The sequence below is a fragment of the Odontesthes bonariensis genome, chromosome 10 (assembly GCF_027942865.1).
Source record: "Odontesthes bonariensis isolate fOdoBon6 chromosome 10, fOdoBon6.hap1, whole genome shotgun sequence".
NCBI lineage: Eukaryota > Metazoa > Chordata > Actinopteri > Atheriniformes > Atherinopsidae > Odontesthes > Odontesthes bonariensis.
Window position 1 is genome coordinate 27,902,101 of NC_134515.1, and position 24,572 is coordinate 27,926,672.

At 43.2% G+C, this 24,572-nt stretch overlaps 1 protein-coding gene across 9 annotated transcripts in view; it reads left to right on the plus strand.

Annotated features, from left to right (window-relative positions):
* Positions 1–24,572, plus strand: part of camta1a (calmodulin binding transcription activator 1a) — a 291,503-nt gene that overhangs the window by 122,730 nt on the left and 144,201 nt on the right. For all 9 annotated transcript variants that reach the window (XR_012770417.1, XM_075475050.1, XM_075475051.1 and 6 more), the window contains one exon: positions 4,510–4,577. Coding sequence is in view for 7 of the 9 variants with exons in the window: in XM_075475050.1 (XP_075331165.1) it covers positions 4,510–4,577 (68 nt within the window). In the remaining 2 variants the exon portion in view is untranslated. The remainder of the gene's footprint in view (positions 1–4,509; positions 4,578–24,572) is intronic.

Below are 24,572 nucleotides of genomic sequence, written 5' to 3' on the forward strand. Positions count from 1 at the left end.
GTCCATTTGTGCCTGGCCCTGGTCAGGTTGGTTTCCTGGGCTGCCCTGGAGGAAATATCAGATGACCTGGCACTCCACAGTAAAACCCAGGTCATCAGGGAGGGCTCCTCTCACCGTATCCCTCCTTTATGGCCCCCCCTTTCATCCACTTCCTGCTTTCAAGTGTAGGGCAAGGTCAAAGCTTTGAAGGATGCATTCCCTAGACTTCACCAGGAGGCAGGCTGGAGGCGCTGTGCTCTCCTCTCTAACCAGACTTCACTCTATCTATTCTCTCACATCTTCCTGCTCACTCATATTCATTTCATTAGCTCAAGCTTTTACAGCAATCAATACTGTTGCTAAAGTTAGTTTTTCTAATACAGCTATTCATTAAGTGCATTTTCATTAGTGTCACTAGAGCACCAGTATAACTGGAATAATACTGTAATGGACAAACATGCTGTAATTGTTGATGTTTTTCTTCTCACAAAGACTGGATTCTGTATGTCTCTGAGTCATTACTCTGTGTGTTTATGTAATGTGTAAATTATGACTAAATTCTCACACAATAATTCATCAGTGGGTTGTTTAACATAAAGGTAGGAGAAAAATGTATCCATATACAGCTTTGTGTCGTTCTCATTTTGCATCATTCTTAGTTTTTGTCAGTTCAAATGCACAAATTGCAGAAGAAGAGCGTAGACGTGATGGGCGGTGTTTAGAGACAGGTGTTTGATCTGTCCTGAGATAATTGCCAAAGACTCCTATCTCTCCTTCTAATGGCAAGGCGATAGCTGTTTCCAGTGATCAGGCCTGTCTCCCAGTTGTTGAAGATTTGCTTCTCTCAACGCTTCTATTTTATTCTATAAATCAAAGTATATGATGAGAAGGAGAGTCAAAGGAGTGAAGAAGAACATTCAAGGCCCTCGTTGTCCAGGGATAAGAAAATCTGCATTAATTATGTCCATCAAACACAGGTTTGCTTTAAATGCACAGGTTGGAGAAAATCTATCAGATCAGACCCACAAACAATTTCTGCTGAATTCATCTTACTACTTGGGACAATTAGATTACGAAATGAGTCAAACGGTGTATATTTCTCTGAAAATGTACTGCCCCTGCTCCCACGTCTCCGCGTCTTGATACACAGACATGAAAAGAGATGAATATGTTCTTGTCGTTTCCAATTTCAAATTGGTAGACCTTCGAAGAGATGATTCTCGATGGAATAAATGTTGTACCTTTAGAATGGAAATATCATTTGAAAAGTGAGACGGCAAGAGCCAGTCATCTCAAAATGAACATTTTCTCACGGTGGATTACCTTTTCACCTCAGCGGTTATGGGAAAGAAAGAGGGGAACAAGGTAGGAGAGGGTGTGCAGAGGCTCTGAGAAGAGGGAACCAAAGAGGAGACACATTGAAGAGTACAGGAGCGACAGCGCACGAAAAGCATGTTATTAACGGGCCATGCACAGACAGGTAACCAGTAATCAGGCCTTCTGATTGTGACGTGGCAGAAAGACGCACACAGATGCTTTCTCCTCTCATCATCTCTTCATCTCAGCTTTGAAACATGCCCCCCCCCCCCCTCCCGCTGACAGTATGATGCTGATTTTGCAGTGGCAAAAGAAACAAATGAGATGGCTGGGCTACAACAAACGGCTTTTTTTTTTCTCCCGAAAAACGAAAAGCCCTCTTTTTTTGCAATCACCATGTCAATTAGAGGAGTTATTGCTCAAACTTACTCTCCGCTTCAGCACAAGCTTATGCTGATTGTTATGTTTTTTTTAGATCAGGCTACGATGAGAGCGTTAATTTGAGTAATGCCAAAAACAATACTTAACGATGCAGTATAGTTCAGCAACACCTGGATATAAAACCATGTTAAAAATCATGTCAGAAGGGAGGCTGAGGCATAATGAACAGCATTTTTAACAAGCTTACATCAGGTGCATGCAGTTTTTAGAGTTAGACCGGGGTAGGAGCTGTGTGTTCGGAGAGCTTCCTCTGAATATTTCACCAGTGAGAGCAGGCCAAAGGCAGTGAGGTCAGCAGACAGAGTCCACAGCCCATTGACGGCAGCTGGCTTGACTTTGATGCACCATCAGTGTACAGCACACCGCTTACGCATTTCCCCCTGCCCAGCTCTTCCACTAACCCTCAAGCGTGTTTGCTCAACCTGAACGAGCGCTAGCCTCTCATAATGCTGCCCATGCAAACTTTGTCTCCTTGCAGCTGTTTAATGGCTGCACGTCTGTTTTTGTTTGTTTCCTCACCATAAGATTATTGCACCTTTATGGCTGGTCGGGGGGTTGGAATAATCCCTGGCATCTGTTCAGAGAGGAAGGAATAAGCAAAGAGCCAGAGGTAGAGGCACCCCTTTCTCCCTACTTCAGTTTAAATTTTTCTAAATACGAGACCATGTGGCCCCCTATTTCATCCTCCTCCGCTGTGGCAGAGGCTGTGGCTGGATCTTAAAGGCAAGAGTGATGGAAGGGCTGTGTGCTAACAGGCACAGAGGTCACTGAAGGAGCTTCCCGCTGCAGTTAGAATAGCAGAGATTAATCCAATCACTGCCATGTTAGTCTAATTTAGTTACAAATGTGTGGAGAAACATAACCTTACCGTCAGTTATGCAGTCCTCTTCTCCATTTGTATGTTGCATTTGTTGTTTCTTCAACTACCACAAATTCTCCAAGTTTTCAAATTTTTTTCTCATTCATTCAATAAAGTTCTGGACTGTCGTTTTTTTTTTTTTCATTTCTGGCTGTTTTTTTCTTTCCTTTTGTTTGTTTTTGCAGTTGTATAACAGAAATTTCAAAGCGGAGGAGCAGCCCTGTGCTTCTCTCTTCCACCTTATCCCTTTGCTATCTTTTTCTTAATTCAACACTCCGTCTCGTCATGGCTTTAGTACCTCAGGTCATTATGGCAGGAGGAGAGGAAGTTAATCAACACAACATTATCTCCCAGCCTGCACCTGGAGGCAGTAGTGCCAGTCATGCTTCCACCCCCTCTCTTTTGGGACCCCCGCCAGCCTGGGAACCCCTCACACTGCACACCCTGCAGCATCCCTGTGGGCTATCGCCAGTGCGCTGTGCCTGTGCCAGGTCATACTGGCGGCCACAGCCTTGACGAGGCTTCTTGCAGCGGTGCATACTTGAGTGTAGAGAAAAGGAGGATTGAAAGAGTCTTAAGAATTCTAAAATCACAACCAGTTCAGTTTTGGTGATGTTCTTGGTCTGCGGCATACAGTATGTCCTGTGTTTTTCCACCGCTTGTAGTCATGATGACATTTTCCATTGGTTGTGTGTTGAAATCGTGACATGCCATGGATGTATCCCAGGTCGTTGTCAAGTCTTTATATTTTTTTTATTCGAGTTAGTAATGTTTGGAAAGAAATGAACCTATTTCTGCTGTAGATGTTTAGGATGTTACCATCAGCTGGCCATTTAAGGAAATGTAGCGTTGGGCATGTAGCGTTTTTCTAGGGTTGACACTTTTTCCTTTTTGGCCATTTTAGCCTCAAATGGACAGGTGAAGTAACAAAATATAGCCTCTCGTACCAAGGAGGACAGCAACCGAACAACACATTTACTGTTAAAGGTTTGTTGGCGCTCCAACACGAGGAGAGACGCACGTCCTCAGAAAATAAGACGACAGTGTTTTGTGCAAGATGGCATCAAGTCTGTTCCTGTGTCTTGCTCGCTGAAAGAGTCTGACAAATGTTCTTGTGAAGACTGAATTGCTGGCTGTCGCTGGTAATCATTAGGTTGTCTACCAGTATCCAAAGTGCTTTTATATCTGCCCATTAGTTCGGAGAGAAAATGGCCCGGTATGGTGCAGCGTGTTCCCCTCACACTCTAACACATGCAGTAGGCTGGGTGAGCTTGGGAAACATGAAAGTGTTTGAAGTATCTGTATTTATGCCAGTGGCAGTTTGGACTTTTTTTTTATTATTGTTATTATTATCATCATTATTTCAGGGCAAACAGAATCTGGTTGTGCACAGCTGAATCCAAGGGATCTACAGCTTTTCAAAGTAGCAGTACGCACACGTGTCAATATTGTGAGACTTGCGTGTAATTATTATTCAAAGGTTAAAGAGTGGATTGATCTTTAGAGGAGTGTCAAGGGCAGATCAAAGGGATTTGGAAGAGGATCGGACCTAAAATGTTAAAAGCTACTCGCTCTCAAACACAGAGACGTCAATCTCTCTGAGAGTACCTTGATGTCCTCAGAGGAGAACTTGATCAAAGCTTTCATAACAAAGATGGTCTCAGAAGATGATCTGACCTCAGCCACATCCCACTTCTGTCTTTCATTTTACTTCTACCAGAGTGCGTTTACCTGCTTGAACTCCTCGGCGCTGCCCCTGTTTCCATCTTTCCTCTGTTTGCGTTACTGCTTAGACTGTCTGAATATCAATGAAGCAGTCTCGCAAATGTATTACAAACACAAGAGAGCAGTGATTAAAGATGACATATCTAAGCCTCACTCCTTTCCTCTCTCCTCTCCTCTCTTTTTCACAGGAGATTGCAGCTTACTTGATAACATTTGAAAAGCATGAAGAATGGCTAACGACATCCCCTAAAACAAGGTAAGACAACTATACTCATGCCCTCTTTTAAGACATACCTGTTTTTAAAGATCCATAGCCTCGCAGGTGTTACATTCAAGCAACTGCGATTACTATATTTAGTTTAACATTTCTTTTAAAGACAGTTTGCCGACCTCCCTCAACTTCAGAGTGGGCTGTTGAATGTTAGAGGCTGCTGATGGCTGTTTAGAAAAAGTTCACACTTTGCAGAAACATCATAGAATATTAATATTGACTAATAACTACCTTTTAGCGTGCCAATTAACACCGTAAGCACCAGCACAACATCTGCTTTGAATGGTATGTTAATGTGTTCCTATCTGTCTGCACATTCACCACTCAATAGTCTAGGTCAGACGTTACACCCACAAGCGAAACAAAATACCAACGGCTGCTGTGATATTTGGAAAAGAGTAGGGGTTCCAGCGTTGCGCTTGATGTTTTTCGTTAATGTATGCAGATGCGTATAGATGGAAAACATGTCCTCGTGGGGATTTCCGCTAATTTTAACACGTAAAACTTAACGTCAGTGAGTGTGTTTGTCTAGGATCACAATTAATAATGCATGTGACTTTTTGATAATATACCTTGGCATTTGACAGCACCAGATTGCTCTTTTATTTGAGTCGTTTGGCTAATTTCTTCAGATTTGACAGCTCCGAGATTTGGACGAGGGACTGTCTTGGACTACCTCAGACATTATCCTCTCACTGCTCAGACCACCCGATCGTTTCCACCGCTACAGCAAATGCAGTCTGTTCATACAATCCTCCCTTTTACTAAATTTTACACGTTCATACATTCGGAATAAGCCTATTCTTTATATATTCATGCGGGCTGGACTTGCTGTGTTGGTATTATTTGCAATCCTCATCCATGTGTAAATGGACCCTGAGCTTACTGACATAAAACCCATTGCTCACCCTGCCCCTTCTCTCTTCTCCTGCCTCAGAGAGACATTGATAATAGTCCTGCAGAAAGACACTGCCAATTAGAATATGTTCTCTTGTGTAATTACAGGCTGAAAGAGCTCTATGTTCACTTGTTTTGCTTTTTTTGGGTTTTTTTTATTCCCACCGTCGAGCTTATACAACAATCAGGTGTGGCCTGTATAGAAGGTATTAGAGTCACCTTTATTGCTCTACAGAATATACCCATTGTTTCTTGTCATAGCAAGGTAAATACGCATAAAGAATACATTGATAAGAGTGGTGATAAAAAAGACCATCTCTTCTGTGTTAGAGCACAGATGTCACAAATCACGACAGCCTGAAAATGAGAGAGATTTTTGGTCTTTTGCCTTTGTAGACAAGATGCTCCCGGACAAAGTCAGTCACTGCTGAGGGTCTACTATGTAGTGGTCAACTCCCAGCTGGCGAGTATTGGTCAAATCTTAGAGCAGGTGTTGACATCTCAGATGTGTCACCAGGGAGTATCTCAAATAGTGCACCTACTGACACAACAAAACACCTGACAAAACAGCAGGACATCACATTACAGCAGAGCCATCTCTGCAGGACAGGATGTGTGTGTGCATGTGTTTACTGTATACTCTGAGAGTCAGGGAGAAAGGTTGTGAAGTGTTTGTATTTTTCCAGATGTCAGTGAAAGGGTAGGGTGTAGTGATGGATGTTGGGGCTATTAAAGGTTGTGGAGGGGTGAAAAGTGGGGTGTGTGTGATTGATAGGAGCTGATTGATGGCAAACCTCAACATGAAAAGCTTTTCTGTTCAAGGTCACGTGTGAGAGGTCACATCAGGGACACCTGTGGTTAAGTGCTGCCTTAACATTTGTCATTCCAAGTCTTGAGGTGCATATGGGTGGGTCTGTTAGTGTCTGACTGTGGTCGGGCTGTCTGCTTGTCTGTTTGTGGGTTGACCCCTGTGGGGAATAGGCTAAGAAGGCTAATTCTTCCCCAGCCAGCGCCTCTCGACCGGGTCAGCGGGGTATGATGGGAGGCAGAGATAAGCAGCGGGGTCATGCCCAGGGAGGCACAGCGCTGCATGGCTGCACTGCGTGCATGTAACAACTCTGACACATGCAGGTCGTAAACATGTGAGTGGGCCACAGCCAGAGCTCAAGGAGCTGACGCCAGCCGTTTGACCAAGGTGACATGCAATGCAGGACATGCTCTGAATAAAGATGGCATCCTGTCAACACAAGGAAGAGAAGATGAAGTGGACCAATTGCATGCAAGCACAAATGTATTTTATGAGCCTCATGCTGATGCACACCAGCAAAGCCCGTGCACTGACAATGCAGCCATCGCTGTCTTTTGTGTTGGTCTGTTTCTGTTTGTTTATCATTTCAAAATCTGAAGCATGCCAGGGGATAGTGGTGGAATGCTGAGTGATTGATGTGCTTAGCTGTAGTAATACACATTCCCTTTCAGATAGGAAGTGCAACAGTGCTTAAAATCAATAGCAGTGTTCTCCCACTGACTGCTTGAACAGCACTACAGCTAATTCAGGCCGCACCTGTCAGAGCAAGGGAAATCTTTCCCTACTCGGGCCTTACACTTTAATTTACACCCGCAGCCTCGCTGGCTTCCATTTCCATTAAAGGGAGAGCCTGGCATTATGGCTTTAATGAAGGCCACAGCCAGGCTGTGATTTAAGATGGCCGTTACCTTGCACCTTCACTCCACAGGAGGGAACCCACTTAAAGGCACAATTAGGATTTTTCTCTACTGCTGCTTTTGAGATAGCAATACTCAGTCTTTCCTTTTGCCTCTTTAAAGATGTGTCCATGTTGCCTCAGCTGATGGGATCTGAAGGTGCCTGTGGGAGAAGGGTGAAAACAGAAGGAAGGCAAAGAAATGTGGTTCCAAATCTAGACATTAACATTTGATTTGACCTCATCATGGTCGAACCATTCAGCTCCTGTTGAGAGCAGGCATTCATTGTCCATCAAAAATGACATTAATGTCCCCTTGAGGGGCTTTTTCAGAGGTGTTTCAATGCTGACAGATGGAGTTACTGTTGACTGAATGGTGTCACAGATTGGTCAGCACAAAGACCTAATGGACACCTGTGTGTCGTATAGAGATAGCTCATTATAGCATCCCGTAATCATCACATGATTTCATGGTGGAGCAGTTGCACATTAGTTTTTCTTGTCTCCACTGTTTGTTTTATGGGACTGCTTCATTGCAACTCATCTCACACCACAAAAGAGAGAGCTTTTCTGTGACTGTCATGCCTGCATGTTTGTATAATCTCTTTTTGTTGAATAAAGGGATCGAGTCGATTTATTGTAACCATTGAAAAGCTGAATTTTTGGGTTGCGTTTAGCTGTGTGCTTTGACTTGTACTTTGACTTGTACTCAAGTTTGGAAGGCATAAATTTGCACATATGCTTGCAGTGCATGTCCACAAAACACACACGCTCTCTCTCACACACACACACACACACAATGCATGCACACATTGTATATTGAAACTATCAAACAATAAGCTCCAGTCCTTGGAGGGCCCTGCATTGACACTGAACCTAGTCGCCCCCGTGTCCCAGCGCAATAGCCCTCTCTCCTCCCACATCCACAGAAACAGCAACAGCAGCGGCAGCAGCACTCCAAAATGAAACCAAGTCCCTTTAGACAGCTTCCAAAGACAATGCTTTTATTAAAACCTACAGCAGAGGCGCCACCCCAGAGGCGCGGGTACACCAACAACAGAGTCGAGCAAAAACTGAGAGGCAGCCTGAAATCTACTAATGACTGTTTGTTTGCCATTGTGTACGGAGCCTGTGACTTGTGTTTGTGTATCGCTGCACAAAAGACGTAGAGAGGGGGGGGGGGGCATGTGTACACATACGTAAATGTACTGCAAAAACACACTGTATGTCCGCAAGCTTGAGAGATCGTGACTATGCATTTGAAACCACGTTACGTGTGAACATATGGAGGCACTTTGATATATTGAGATGGCATGTGTGTGCGTAAGTACAAGTGAAAGCATGTGTGTTTTTAATTAAAAATAGTACTTGTGTATTCTATGTCTATATCTTTTATATCAGAGAGGTAGTGTTGGAGTGAGTTTGACACTGTGAATAAGACCTCCCCCAAGCATTATGAGTAATCTGTGTTTCTGTCACCAAGTCTAGTAAATGGTGTGAAGAAGTGCTGGACTTTCTGTTTGTCTATGTGTACATGGTGGGGTTCCGGGGGTGGGGGGCTGATGTGTAAGATGTGCCTGAGAAGGCCGTCCGATAGTGTTTGGTTCTAATGCTTTGTGGCAATCGCTAGCAGTGTTTCAGGGCAGAGGGGGAAAGGACAGCAGCAGCAGGAGAAAGACACAGGGAGGAAGGGATGGCACAAAGAAGGAGGAATGCAGACAGAAAGAGAGGCATGAAAGATGAAGAGGTAGTTGATAAAATCATATTGGATTCAGGACAGAAGGACTTATGGCTCTGACCCAAGCCAGAGTTATGAAAAAAATCCATCATGTCAAGTGAATATGAAGAGACAGTGTGGTGAAGTGACCTAGTCTGATCTCCTTTATCTTTTGTCTCTGCCTGTCCTTCTTTTCTTCTGTTGTTTACATCCCAACAAATCCTGTGTGAAACTTTAGTTTGCTGAATAGTGACACTTGGTTACCCCTTTGTGTCATGCCCTGAAGGACACTGTACCCCGCTGCTCCTGCCCAGTCACCAGCCCGGCCGTTACAAGGACAGTTGTGCCCACCTTGGGCCATGTGGGGTGGCTGAAGTAAAGCCCACTAGGGAAAGCTGAGAGCAAAGGATTTAGTTGAACCCAGCCAGCCTGAAGTAAGAGTGCATGAAAGAGAAAATGAAAAATGTTCATTAAAGGAAGAGTGAATTTGATTGAGCGAGAGCAGTTTAGAAAATGGAAACATGTCGATAAGAGAGGCGATCAGACTAGATGGAGATGGGAAGGATGGTGATGGATAGGGTGAGGTGGAGAAGGGGCGGGGGCGGGGTTTGGGGGGCTACGCAAATAGATGAAAGAGCGAGGGAGAGATGGAATAGAGGAGGATTGAGCTGACATATAAGAGGGAGGGGAAAAAAAGAGAAAAATTGAGTGAGTAAACAGCAGATAGAGGTAGAGGGAGGTGAGCAATGGCTTTAACTGACAGATAGAGAAAAGTCCTGTGGTTTTGGGGCATGGGAGGGAGAATGCAAACGGTCAATAGATTACAGTGAGTGCTGTGCCAAGTCCAAGGCCCTCAGACTGCTGGCCAACTTAATAGTGCCTCGTGTTAGTCTGTCCTCTAAAGTAATGCCCACTCTGAGCCCAGGGAAGCAGCCTGAGCCTGAGGCTAGTGGAAATGGACAGGGGACTAGATATATGTTAGTTTGCATGCTGGCTGCCGTATATTACACTGGTCAGTTTGCCCACAAGAGACCATTCAAAAGAACATAGAACATCATCAAGCTTTATCGGCTTTATTCCCTCTAAATTCAAAGGGGTTGCTGCTAAAGGGCAAGAAGGACAAGATCAGTCCAAGGAATTATTGTTTTTGATTATGTGTCGTTTTTGGATGCCAAATGACAGAAGCCCTACACACTGGTGAAGTTATTCAAGCCAGGCTATTCAAGCTGAGACAGATTTTGCAGTAGAGATAGACAAAAAGAAACATAAAAGAACTATAGTCTTGCTCAATATGCCAATTTAGAGAAATAAGTGGAAGGGAGTGAGGAATGCAGCCAGTAGCTGGCCACAGGAGAGAGGGGATAAATAAATAGAAGAGGAAGTTGATGTCAAGCAGGTGTTCAAGGAGAAAGTGTCAGCCAAGCGGGCCGAGATGGGGAGAAGTGCTGCCTCTGCAGCCTGATAATAAAGACTTAATTCAATTAGCGCTTCTGCACCGGTGAGCAGTGTGCAGGCTGGCTGTCGTGGAGAAGGCCATAGACGCAGCTGAACTCACCCTCAGCCACCTAGACACATCCCCCTGGCTCTCTCTTATTCACACAAAGTAGAACCAACGTATTATTCACACCTGAGTCACTGAGCAGTCCAGACACTAAACTCTGCCTACACCTCTCCTACACACACCCTGACACTCAGAACAGTCAAACACACTGCCTTTAACCTCAGCCCTCTTCTCAATTCCTCTCCCTTTTCCCCTTTGATTTTCTATTTTCAACCCCCCTCAGCTCTCCACCCCCTCTTGTACCATTATCTTAAACCTCGTCACAGGGCTCTTTTGGTGCCGAATGGCCGTATGTTGGCCAGCGCAATCAGGATTGTGACTGTGTATCCCTATTTTCAGCCCATCACGTCCTGGTGCCCTGTGGGGTGCTGTCCTGTAGGCATATGGTGTAACGGATAGCAGATCCTGGGCCTTTAGGAAGTCCTAGGGGACATGTCATCTTAAAACGGCTTCCCGTCCCACGCAACACTCCGTGCTATTCTATCGAATCTGCTGTACCACACTGTGCTTTGGGTGTGGCCAGGGAGCATCTGTTCCCGACCGGTCGCATCACAATCCCATGATGGGTACAGAAGTGCAACAGCACAGAGAGGTAGTAAGAGGTCCCACACATACAGGAAGGTGGGGTAAGTAAGGACAGGAAGTGGCACAGGAACAAGAGGAGGAGGAGGAGTAGGAAGAGAAAGGACAGGACACACAGTTTCAATGATATTGTTTGCTGTTATGTAAAGCGAAGGAGAAAATAGGTCCTGGATGAGTGCCAGAGAGCTGGGTGAATCACCAGCAAAGAACAGGCACGACATGAGTGTGCAAAAACACACGCTCACACACACTGGCACACATTCTGTCCCATTTCTTCGCCCCTACTGTGCTTCCCAGTACAGGAAGTACAGCGGATGATAAGTTGCCATGTGGCACCATTAAATGTGTAAAAACGTCAAATGGCAGGACTGACCCTTTGCACTTCTCATCATTAAGCAGCAAAGAAAATGCAGCAACCTGGCTTGCTGTGTGCTCTCAGCATCAAGGCCACTTACACAGAGAGCATTTCAGGTTCATAGCCCCCTTATTTGGTTAAACCTTGCCCTTCCTCCATCTGTCTGACCTCTTCTTGTTTGTTTTCATCCTCCCATTAAAGCCTGTTTGATGTTTTTGGTTTCTTTTCTTTTCTTTTTTTTTCTTTTTGTTTGTTTCTTTATTACCCAAGCACTTAGAAAGCTGTACCTTAGAGAACTGATTCACACACCATGAAACACTTTGGGTACCTCTCACTTGTCTTAATCTGAAAGATAGACAGTTGATTCTGATGAAACATCATCATTATATATGTATTAAACAGATAACTTAGGCCTCCATTCCTCCACCCACTTCCTCAGTGAGTATTTCACTCAAGGCAAGAGCCATAGTACTTTAACTGCTTCATTAAAGATGGGAGAGAATGGAGCGGCTGGAATGTGCAGGATAGCCATGTATTAATTTTGCATTAGTGAATTAATCAATTCAAATATAAGACAATTGATAAATTATTCACATCTTTTTTTGTCATGCACATTTGAGAGGAGTGCACAGCAGGAAAGGTGAGAGCCATTGCAGATTGGATTAATTGATATTCATGTCTTTTTCAAAATGAGGTTAGAAAAATAATGATTAGTTCAACATCTTTTAAACACTGGTCTAATTAAGAGCATTTGAAGGAGACAGTTCTCGCAATAATACAATTCATGACAATATAGAACAAAAAGGGATGATTTCTCTTCTCGTTCCTGTTGGCTCTTCAGTCTATTTTAATGGCATCTACGATTCATATCGTGCAGACTTTTTATTCAGCTGCTTGACTGATAGAGCTCTGACAGAGATAAGTAAACAAGTGGATGCTGAATCTTCCTTTTCTACATCATGGGCCAAATCATTTTGCTTGGAAATATCCCATTTGTTCACCATATTTTTTGTTTTTCATCATTTGTCATTGCGGTCGATCGCCTTTATATTTCACATTTGCAAGGCCTAGGTGCTCAGGCGAGTATGGAGACAGGTCATAGCGAGATACCAAGTGGTCCTGCATCTGACCTAAAAGAAGGGAATTGCAGGATGCGTTAACACGATAGCTATATGATTATATCAGAAAAGACACGAAGGGCTTCAATTATTTACAGGTAGTGTGCCTATTGAACTGGCTCGCAAATTACCCTCTCTGTCCAATCAAGCCTCCGGTGGAATAATGGAATAAGAACTGAAATTGGAAGAAGCTCCCTCTGCATGTTTTCTGTGTTCCATATTTCAGCTGCGGATTGGCTATACTTTCACATCGGGATGACACTGGTTGAAAGAAAGTGCCAGTGAGCACAGGCTTAAAACCCCTCCACTTCATCACCGCTCAGTGCTTTGCTGCGCTTTATGTCGCCAGACAATGATCCAGTGACAGCCAAGCATCAAAATGTGCAGCACCAGCACCTAATGCGCACCTTGGTTTTGTGCTTGAAAGAGAGAAAGAGACAGACATATTGACACGCTGAGGAATAAAGAGACAGACAGGAAAATAGAGGGATGGTGTAGTGGTTGGCATGGCTGTGTTCCAATTCAGACCTCCCAAAAGTAGCAGCACTTTTCAGACAACACACAGCCAGCAGTCCCAGACTTCTCTCTGGCATCTTCCTTTGAGGGCTGTGGAGTGTCATTTTTTTTTCCAGCTAAGTTATGGATAGTTCATATATCGTTGATCTGCATACCTTGCACAATTGACGCAACCTACAACAATGCCTCCAGAAATGCTCGGAAACCGGGTACAATGTACTCAAAAATGATTGAATGCGGTGATTAGGATATGATTTGAAGCCTATATTTCGTTTATTGTTTACAAAAACAATATTTCAAATGTTGTTGGTATCTAGCAGGATGAGCAGCATTCTCTTCAGAACCAATTTCCCGAACCAATTTCGAATTTTGATTTATCTGAACTCAGAACAGTTTTCCACTTTGCCTCAGACCTTCTGAAATGAGATTTGGCCCAGAAGAGTCAGCAGTGTGTCGATTCTTTCTTTGAATAGCAGACTTTTAAATTGCATTTGTGGATACAGCGACAAACTGTGTTCTCTGGCTACGGCTTTCAGAAGTGTTTTTGAGCCCATGCGGTGATTTCCACCCCACAATTGTGTGCTTTTTAATGTAGCTGAACTATTCGCCCACACAGTCTTACACAGAGTGACGAACCCCTCCCTAGCTTTACTTCTTTAAGCCTCTCCAGGACACTCTTTTTAAACTCCATCATGTTACTGACCTGTTGCCAATTCACCTGATTAGCGGTGAGATTTAATCTTATTTTGTTTCACCTGTTCCCCTTTGTTTTAAACGTGTTGCTGCTATGAAAATGAAAAGAACTGTTTGATATGTTCTCTTTTGGGTATTTTCATTTGGGTTGAAATAATTGGTTTTTAAATAATTTCATTCTGCTTTTATTTCAATTGTAAACAATTTTTTGGAAACGTTTGCACAAACTCCACAACTAATAATATAGCGGCCGGCTACCTGATCGCCATCTCTGTCACCCTTGCATCAACGTTTCAACCTCAGGACTATTTTGTTGTACCACCAACCAATGCTAAATATCACACAAAGGTTCTAAACTGTGATGGGTTATAGAATATTAAACCTATTTTAAGGAAACAAAGAAAGGGATTTGCCTTCTCCGCCCACCACCGTCACAATCTATAATCACCTTAGGCGGTTTACAGTAGAAGGAGGAGAGGGAGAGAAAAGAGAGCTGGAATGACAAGAAGATAGAGAGTCAAAGGGGAAGTGAGATAAAAGTGAAATGTAATGGAGAGAGAGTACCACCTACCGTTCTGGTGTCCTCTGGCAGAGAAATCATTTTGAGGGGAAGACAGGGAGGTCTGTTTTTTGGGGGTTTTTTTTGTTCAGCAAGAGCCTTGGCTCTCTTTCTTTCCCTCTCCCTGAAGAAGTGAATCTGGGGTGACTTGCACCCACAATTAGGGCATGAGAGGATTAGTGGCGAGTGGGAAGGTGGTTGGGGGCTGTTTTTTGTTTATGTGCTTACTATTTCTCGCTTCACATTGTGGCAGTGGATCCGCACATTTTTCTCTTTTTTTTTTTCCTCTCCCATGTTCCCAAAAATAAAAACATCACAAACAACATAACAAGCAAATATGCAAGTGGAGAGGAGGGCAAAATAAGAAGCCCAGTGTGTTATGTACCCCTGTTTGTGTTTGCATCCCTACACTCGCCTCGCTCCTTCTCTTCCTGTCACCATGTGAGACATCTTGGGAGCCTCTTCACTCCCTTTTCCCTTGTTAATGCCTTTATTTTTTGCCAAATCCCCAGCAACCGCCAAAACGTCTTAAAGTCCCCAAAGTTTGTTTTTATTTCCATTGCATTTCATTTTCTTACTGACAAACACAGAGCTCACAGGGGAAGACAAAGCATTTGGGTTATTATGGGTTTAAAGCACTTAAAAGCTTTCGTCCATCCTGGCATTAGTCAATGCAAGGGTCCAAGGGAGCAGGAAGGAATTATGTTCCACTTTTTAGAAACAGGTAAGTCCCACATGTGTTTGCTTGAGTGTTTAGAAGTGCGTCTGTTTAGGTCTATGTTTTACATGCATAGGTGATACAAGTATATGCATTTGCAAGGGTTGACCTCCCTCCAGGAGACATGTGCCATACCTTCAGTGTGGTTTACGGCAAACCATATTAGGACACAGCTTTGCAACAGTGAGATTCTGTATCACATCATCTTAGGCCGACTCTTTGGAGCTCTCTCCCTCAGGTCACACGTGGAATTTAAGAGCTTTTCGGAGGCAAAGAGGTGTGACTCGCCCTGAGACTCCCCTCACGCTCTTTTCTCTGCATCTGCGTCTCTATTCTTTCTCACTCTTACTTATTTTTCCTCACTTTATTTCCCCCAGCTTTTCCGCTCCACTCAAGAGTCATGGGGTGCACACTCAGCGGTAAACCAATTTCATTTAGTATGTTTTCACATTTTTATCCAATCACCACATGCTCAGAGGTTTCAAAAGCCACATGACACTTTTATTGGAGCCTAATTAAGGATCTCTGATTCAATCCATGTAATTTAATAGAGATCACTCACAATTGTGAGGCTCTGGCTTTGTGCACAGAGAAGATAATTCAAACCCTGCCTTGTACTGCAGCAGATCAAAGTTAAAATGCTTTGCATTAGTGTTGATGTTAAGGCATAGAGTTCACATCAAGCCACCTGTTGAGCAAAGACTGTGCCACGCAGGAAATCTAGACAAACATCCTGTGACGTGTCTAACTGACAGTCATAACTACAGAACCCAGATAGTCAGGTGGTTCGCCAGTAGCAGATCAGCCTGCGCCCAAACTCATCCACTCTGTAATTGACTCTTGGCTTTCTTATTGTTCTCATTCATCTTCCTCTCTGCATACAAAAAGTGGTTGAAGCACTCTCACTTGTTATTTTTTGTTTTTCAAAGGTGTGTCTACATTACAGAGTGATGGGCGCAGGCTGCTGCTCACTCACAGCCAACCCATGAGACTGCCTGATAAATTGAAGCAAGTCTTGGATTGCAATAATTTCAGTCGCTCTCACAGGAGGATTGGAACAAATGCTGAGCAGCTTTTTCTAAGCCTTCCAGTAAATGACTTGAATGAAAGTGGAGGAGACGACTGCCTGGCATTGTACTGTCCTTTTCAGAAGCCCTTCATAGCCCTCTAGACAGCCGGTGTTGTGACGTAATACTTAGTAGAGAGAGGGCAGAAGAGCTGAGGGGGGCCCTGCCGGGGTAAAGGATTGCGTCCTGTGGGGGTTTATAGACGGTCTGGGATAACAGGCCAGACAGAGAAGGAGAAGGAGACTGGCAGAAGAGTCTCGTCCAGACAGAGGCTATGTCGAGGGTATGGCTGAATGGGCGCCTTATCTAAAATCACATCTAGTCACTGTGGACCTCAGCTTCTGGAGGCTAACGACACTGACACTTGACAGGGAGAGCAGCCACTTCCTGGCCAAAACACACCATCACTCTCTCCCTCTTAGTCAGTGATGTCTCTTCCTTTTTTTTTTTTACCTGTCTGCTGTTTGACTTAATGTTGTGATGCACATAAATTGGAATCTCAACAACTAAACCAGTTAATTGGGACATTTTCTGCGATTTAATTTCAAATATCTTTGAAAATAGAATCCCTAACATAAAGCCAATGTCTGGCAGTAAATCTAGAAATACAGTCAACTCAGAAGACTTTCTGTCTGGCTCTGCCATACAAAACTACACAGGTTTTCTGTGTAAAGTCACAAATTCATGCAATCCCTTGACTCTTATACGAGGTAAGAGTTTTTTCCCCCCTTTTTTCTACCTGAGCCGTGGCAATTCAGGAAAAAAATTGTGATGACTAATGTCTCCTATGTGTAGGACTTGGTCTCATCTTTCTACCGCTCATTATGCCTGAGCCCTACGACAGTTTGGAGGACGTCGGAGGCACTGCCACATTGGCCATATGCTTTCCACTGCTCCTATCTGTCAGAATGTCAGGACAAGGCGGGGGTGTGCTTTTCTGCACCAACAGAGGAATGGAGCGCAACGCTACAGGAGGGCCTCATTACTGACACACCCCACCAAAAGAGGCTGAAAGAGGAATGGAAGGCATACTGAGCGCTGTGTTTAGAGGCAGAGGGTGAGCCATTTAAAAAGCACTCAACCCAAGCAGCTGCCCCTCCCAGCCTGCACGGCTCCATTGTCACCACAGAAAATATGACACGGGATTTCTTGGAAGTCGATGCTTCGACAAATTAACAAAGTAATTAGGACAAACAAATGAATTCCCCTTAAACATTTTAATATGATATTTTCTTTTGCGACTCCATCTAGCCAGTACCCTCTCACCCACAAGTCAACACCTCGCATGTTTATCTGCACTGCCTTTGAGGAACTTATGAAGTGGTCCACACTTCCCAATGGGTCTTCTAAACAAAGCCGGGACTGACATTTATTCTTCCTCTAGTATTTGATGTTGTCATACAATGTCAAGAGACAGAGGTGTGATTTCCAAATGTTTATCATGGAGTACTACAAAGTCATGTCCACATTGGTCTAAACAGGTTTCCTCTCTTAGCTGTGCATAGATCTTTTCGCTATGCTAAGGCTGTGCACAGCACTTTTGTCCCAGTTGTGCATGGTAATTCACTCTGAATTCACAGTCCTCCATCACCATTGATCTATTAAATTTGTATTGGGAATTTGCTCCCAGATGGTCAAAGCAAAAATCAAACTCATACCCTTGACAATCTGTAATCTATACTGTCTGAATTAGGGAGCATTAATGATCTGGTTGCTTTTCACTCAGGTAATATAAAAACTCAGTGGAGGGAGGCTCCATTAGAAATCAGGCAAACTTTAAAGGAGATTTTCTTTAGGACTTTTCAAGAGAAAGACTGCTGTTCAAAAAGAGTAAAGTCTTTTCTGAATGGGCTATTCATCATCAAACAGCTCACCTAATTCTCTGCTGTATTTTCAAACAATTTTGCAATGCTTTTTGCAGAATTGTCCTTGCACGTAAATTGGTTTATTTTCAATGCATATCAATGTTGAAGGGCCAATTTAAGATTAATGCAGTGCAGAATTCCATAAAGTTGTCGGATGGTCACAAATATCTCACTTTTAGTATATAGTGCATGTTGGTTGATTAGGGACCATAGTCACATTGTCACATAATCATGGTGGGTGGTGTGACGTTTTAAGGGATGGAAACTCAATGGCGGATACACTTAAGCTGCTCATCTGCATAATTACATCCATGCAGGGGTGTGACTGATCAAATTGTTAAAGATGCTGTTGCTACAAACTTTGCAACTACTGTCAGGAAGCATACCAGATACCAGTGCAATTAAGTGTGGACTCTGCTCTTCCAGAGATGACCACATGCTCAGGAGGGATCGGGTCCGGATGGAGAGGGAGGGGGTCTGTAGTGTAGTGCCACATAATGCTATCCCATGTCCCCCTAATTAAATTGCTCAGTCCCATGTAGTGTGGAAGCTAGCGAATCGGCAGATGTAGCGCCATGTTAAACTTTATGTTGCTTGAAAATGGCTTCCGCTCCAAGTGCATTTGATACTCAGATGGTTTGACTGTAAAATGATGTGTTTTATGGCACTGTTATCTGGGCGATATTTCTTAAAGATGCAGCACTGCACACTGTGGCGTTCTCTGTCTTCAGGAGGGAGCAAATTGATATGAACAGATCAACAGAGCTATGCCCTTCTGGACGTCCTTGGCATCATACTTGGCCCTGAAATTGATTTTTCTCAGTATCTACGATGCCAAAAAAACTCTCATTCAGAGATTTTATTCTCGCGCTGCTGACACATTTTATTCAGGTGTGGAGAGGATGTACTGTTCGAATGTCATTAATTTCCTCCAACGTTTTTCCACACTTACCTAATAGTCTCACAATGTGTTTGATGGTGTTTGTCACTTTTAGTGTATGTGTATGCACACGTGTGAGAGCTCTCTGTGTATAATTTGCCAGGAGCAAAGAGATTGCTTTTGATTTAATGGCTATTGTGCTTGACTTTGTGTGTGTTCCACTGTAGCTGTGTGTCCTTCCCTTGCCTCTGCTGTAGCGGGGGGTAAACTCTCTCAGTCCAACATTATTTAACGCATACACGTACTTACACACAGAAACACGCACACAAACACACATTTCGTGCCTTGGCTATGCTCCATTAAGTGGCTTGTGTCTTAAACAGGAGTCTGACGTGGATGCAGGGCTGGGGGAATTTAGGACAGGTTGTGTATACGTGTTTGTGTGCACTTCCGTTTGTGTATTTCTGGTCTCGGTTTTATTCTCAGTGTCCTTTCTGTTTGTCCCAGGGGACCCCCTCCCCCCAACCCCCCGTCACACTCACCCTTTTCTCTGTATTTGTGGCCTGATGAATCGTATTGATCAGGCCGTGAAAGCTTGGATGTCCGAAAAGGAGAACAAAACGAAACAGAGTGACATTTGTGTTTTTCAGTTTACGTTTCTGACTGTGGGTGGGATTGGTAAAGAAGTGAAGTGAATTTTTTCGTAAAATTGTTGGTCGGTTATCATTATTTCCATGAACGATGACAGTTGTGCGAACTCCCTCTATGTGTGCTGGTCTTTTAAAAGAGGCTTTGAATAAAGATTTATAGCCAGGCAGACATAGCATTTGCCCAGGAAACTGAAATAACTGCAGGCGAAAGGTCACCTACGTCATTGTTGATGCAGATGGCAAACTACAGTTGAATTTTACAGTTTAAGCAAATTTACTGTTTGTGTGGCTTTTAAAGGTTGAAACACTGGCAGAAGTGTAAATTCGAACAGTTGGTATGTTTGTGCACTCAGGCGTGTGAGTGAATGTTGCCTCCCACAGAGACAGACTGCTACTGTTCAGGCCCTCCCTAAGGGCCACATCACCGTCAGCTTCTAGCATCTAGTAACACAACATAATACCACGCTGGCACTGTCGACATGGTTGGATCAGTTGTTGCTGCTGTAAGAGTTTAGAGTTCCTCCAAGTTTGCTCAGAATTTATTTAATTTTCGTTTTAGACAAAGAAGAAATCTACAGCAACCCAAAGAGAAGTGAGCTGGAAATTCTGCGACACTGCCTTGATGTGTGTGATTACTTCATTTAATACTTAATTTGGTAGATTTACTTAATTCGGTATGAATTGCTAGTTTACACATCATTGCTTATTCTAAGGTGATGAAAACACATCAATCTTTATTTTCTTATTTTTATTTTCGAAATTTTGTCCACAGATTTTTTTCGATGTTTGGGTTGACTGGTTGTTAGGAGCTTACACCTCCTTCGGTAGTCCATTATGGAAGTCAAATGTGTTGAAGATAATAGATGCCATCCGCTTTTCATCTTTAGCTTCTTTTTTGTCAAATATAAATTTACTTCTTTATAGAAATCGCTGCTGTTGGGGCAAGTTTGAGGAGTCAGAATATAGTAAAGATTTTAAATTTGCATCATCTGGCCTTTGGTAAGAACAGCGAACAAGCTATAGCTTTTCTCCGTAACATTGGTCTAACAGCTGAAAGCTCTCAGGGTGCCAAAGTTTTACCTGGTAGCCCATTTCTTCTTTTACTCTAATATTGAACAAAAAATTTCTATTTGCCGAACTGTAGCTCTCGCCCAAGCTGGGATAGCTGCGATAGGCTCCAGCACACACATACAATCCTGAATTGGATTCAAAGGGTATAGAAAATGAATGGAAGGATTTTAGACATGGGTTTTAGACATTTTTTTATTTTTTTTGTTTTTCAAAACAGGTACCCAAACTTTTGTCACTGTGCATTTTTCAGTTCTACAAGCTAGTCACATACTGTACTGGGGATTTGTTAATGTTATTTAAGACCATTCACCTCTTAGAGGGCAAGGTCAATGCTGATTAGTGCTTACATAATGAATTTGCATGATCATATGGACTTTGTAGCTTAATGACAACAATGAACAGTGCTCTCTCAAAATAGCTTCCAAATATCCCATCAATGCACAAATGCGTCCTTTATAGTGATTAAGCAATGTTTGACACATGGTTAATGTTGTAATCACACTGTTCAAACCTCTGGGCGACCATTAGAGTGTTGTTGATGGGAACATTGACATCCTGGAAGGCAATTTTCCCAGCAAGATAGAGATAAGGCCAGTTGCTCTTAACGTATATATTATCAGCACAAAGTTTGCCTGACTGATAAAGAGAATCAGAAAAGTTACCCCAGGTCAGTAGATGTTTTGATCATGCCTGATCTAGGCTATTTTTTTGTCACATTTTACACTTCTCTAAATAATCATTTATCAATCAGATAAAAACACCACACGCTCTTATCTGTGTCTTTTCCTCACGAAAGTTCAACAAATGGAGCATGAGCCACCAGACAAAAAGTCTTTTGAAGAACAAAGTGAATGTGCGGCATGCAAGGACAGCCTGTGAGAGTTCCATCGCCTGGTTTGCATGCTTTCAAAACAGGGGAGGGAAAAGCATCCCTAACAACAAAATGATATAAATTACCACTGTTATGGTCTATACGGTTCAATTTAATGTGCTTGTAATGATAAATTATTTTGGTTATGAATCTAAAGTGGACCTGAGTGCAGTCGGAGCGGCAGGACTGTTAGAACAATTGCAGCTGTCTCCCAGGGCTGTGGCCATTAGTCAATAAATTAGAAAGTAATTAGTTTCTGCTTCTGTGGCTCTATTTGAAGCGCTTCACACAGGTGTAATGAAAATTTATTGGAGCTGTTGATCCAGAGGAGAAAAGAAAAGTAGAGGATTCGTAGCGTGTGATTGTAATGTAGGATTTCCATCTGCCTTTCTCCTTTTTTTGCTCACCGTGGGACAGGTGAGGTTTGCCACGGTGAGCACAATAGTGACGACTGGCTTCAGTGTTTCGTATTGTGAGCACATTGTTTGGCTATAGTTGCGGGGAATATTTTTCTGTGTGCTGTATTTTTGTAGAATATGTTTAATTCATGTCTTCTGTTCTGACTTCATGACTTTCAAACAACAAACAACAACGACGAACAACAAGCAACGACCCTTTGTACATTCTTTGGCCATAACCTGTGCTTTCTGCTCAAGAGTAAACTTTGGGGTAGATTATTGCATTTGTATCACCAGGAAACACAAAATTTCAGGGATATTTTTCTTTTTGTGCTGTAAATAAAGAGTGTCTGCTGCACTCGCAGAACCATATGAGAGAGGCAGCTAGAACCCTTGTCTCTGTTACTTTAAATGCTGTGTGCATTTTGGCCAGCGGGCATCTCATCCCCCTTTGTTGTTCACACTGCACACTCGTTTTTTTCTTTTTCTTTCAGTGCCATCTGATGTTGAATCCACATCTGCTCACTCCCTCTTAAAAAGAGGGAGAAAGTCAGATTTCAGCCGTCGGTTTTAACTAATTGAACAGCTTCACATTTCTTTCATGCCATTGTGCGTGGATCAAGGCAGTCGCACAACGCTTTTTGTTGGCAGAAAACATCAAGGCTATTTGTTTTGTCTGGCGGAATGTGAGGTCAACAGAAGAGGGAGAACAGAAATTGGAAAACACTTGCACAACTGCGATGCCAATGAACGGCATGAAAGACAGGCGGGGGGAGGGAGCTGCGGCGCCAGCATATGGGTAGAAAGAAAAATTAAAGGTGAAAGAGAGATGAGGCGGAGGGAGAAGGCAGGGAGGAGATGAGGAAACAGGCCCAGGCATGAAGTTGTGAATGCAGCAGGAGAGCAGGACAGAGGGGGGCAGATAGAAGAAGAACAGAAAGGACATGGAGTGGTACAGAGAGAGGATAGATGGATGGATGGACGTGGACAGTCAGGCGCAATTGTCCCATCACAGGCTGTATGACCAATTAGAATAAAATTAGTTAGACCTTGGCAAAGGCTAGGGCGCAGAGTAGAGCATAGAGGGAGGGGATGGCAGGGGAGGGAGGGAGGGAGGGGCAAAGGGGGAGAATATCCAGGTGATTAAAACCAAATGATTAGTGATGTGAGAGGCGGAGGGGTAGGGAACTGGGGTCACCTGAGCCTGGAGGGAGAGAGAAGGTCTTATAGTAATGAGACCAACCTTCCCTTTCCTCGTCATCGCCCTCCTCCCCTCACCCCCATTTACCTTTCTTTTCTTCAGACTACATTTTCCACTATTTTTCTTCATCTTCTTCTGCTCTTTATATATACAAGTTTCCATTTTCGGTCTGTCAACGTCCCTTTTCCCTGTCTGCACCTCATGATTTCCTTCAGCAAACCCCGTGACTATCTATTACAGTCTCTTGCCTTTGGCCAAAGCACGTGCTAATGCAATTTCTGTGGGAGACAATTTAGCTTTTTCTGATAAGCAAAGATTAACGAGGAGTGTGCTTTCTTAAATCGCTGGTGAAGATCTTCAGATAATGACAGAGGAAGTGAGCTACAGAGAGTGGTATATATTGCAGATCCCCCATGAGCAGCTGCAGAAGCAACAGTTTGATCAGAGTAAAATCATCTGTTACTGTTTAAAGGAGTCTTTTGGGCATCTAACACAGCTAAGATTTGAAATACTGTTTTCCACAGTGTCTCACAATAATCTTAGGAATCCTCGGAAATGCATCCCAGTCCAATTGGGTTTGAGATACATCACATGAATAGGCCTGCTGTGACACTCAGATCTTGTTTAATAGGCATAATCTGTACAGCGGTATGTGGATTTTGATTATGTATGCCTGCAAGTGCTTGATCATTTGCAAGAGTGTAAGTGCAGGTATCTATATATCAGCGGTGAATTCTAACCTGTGGCAGGTTTAATGGCAGAGGCATGCTAATTACCTGAACCAGAGCCCAGAAAGGTGGTGGGTTTGTGTGGTTATCTTGATTTTTCTGCTCTCTTCATACTCTTTCTTTAATCACTACTACCCTCCTCCATCTTTTCTGAACTGCTAGCTGACCAGATCTAATGATGGACCACCTGCTGGAATCCACCAAACATTACTTTGAGCCTGAACTTTGATTGTACACATTTAGAATTTTTAATTTTGCTCTAACTTTTTTAAGTCTTATGCTCTTTTTTCAGAGTAGCGTTGGACATCTAGGGGATAATTGTAAGCTAGTTTCTAAATTAAACTAAATTATTACACGCATCCAATTTATCCCTAGAAACATCTGCACCATCAATAGACAAATTAGCTAAAACAATGACTAGGAATGCAACATACCCATCGTCACAGAACAACAGACTAAGAGGGGGGGTTGTACTGTATGTGTTATTGCTTTTCTTTAATTTCAGGTTATCAGTGTTGTGGTATTATGACAGAGAGGCGTGGCCTTCAGGTCGAAGCGTTGGTTCTGTCGTGAAAAGCGCGACCCATTTCCATGCTTTATCTGACTGTGTCATCTCAGTTGAACAGCATTTCTGTCATCTTCTTGGGTCCCTTTCCATTTACTTACATCCTACATTGTTTTGGGATCAGGTAAACACACAGTCTGGTTTGGAGAGGCATGTAACTGATTGAAAGCGTGGTGAGATTGAGCTGATGACTTGTATTTGTAAAGGGCAAAAGCTGTTGCCATGACAGTTAGAAGAGGTTTAGGACCTATTAGATATTTGAGGG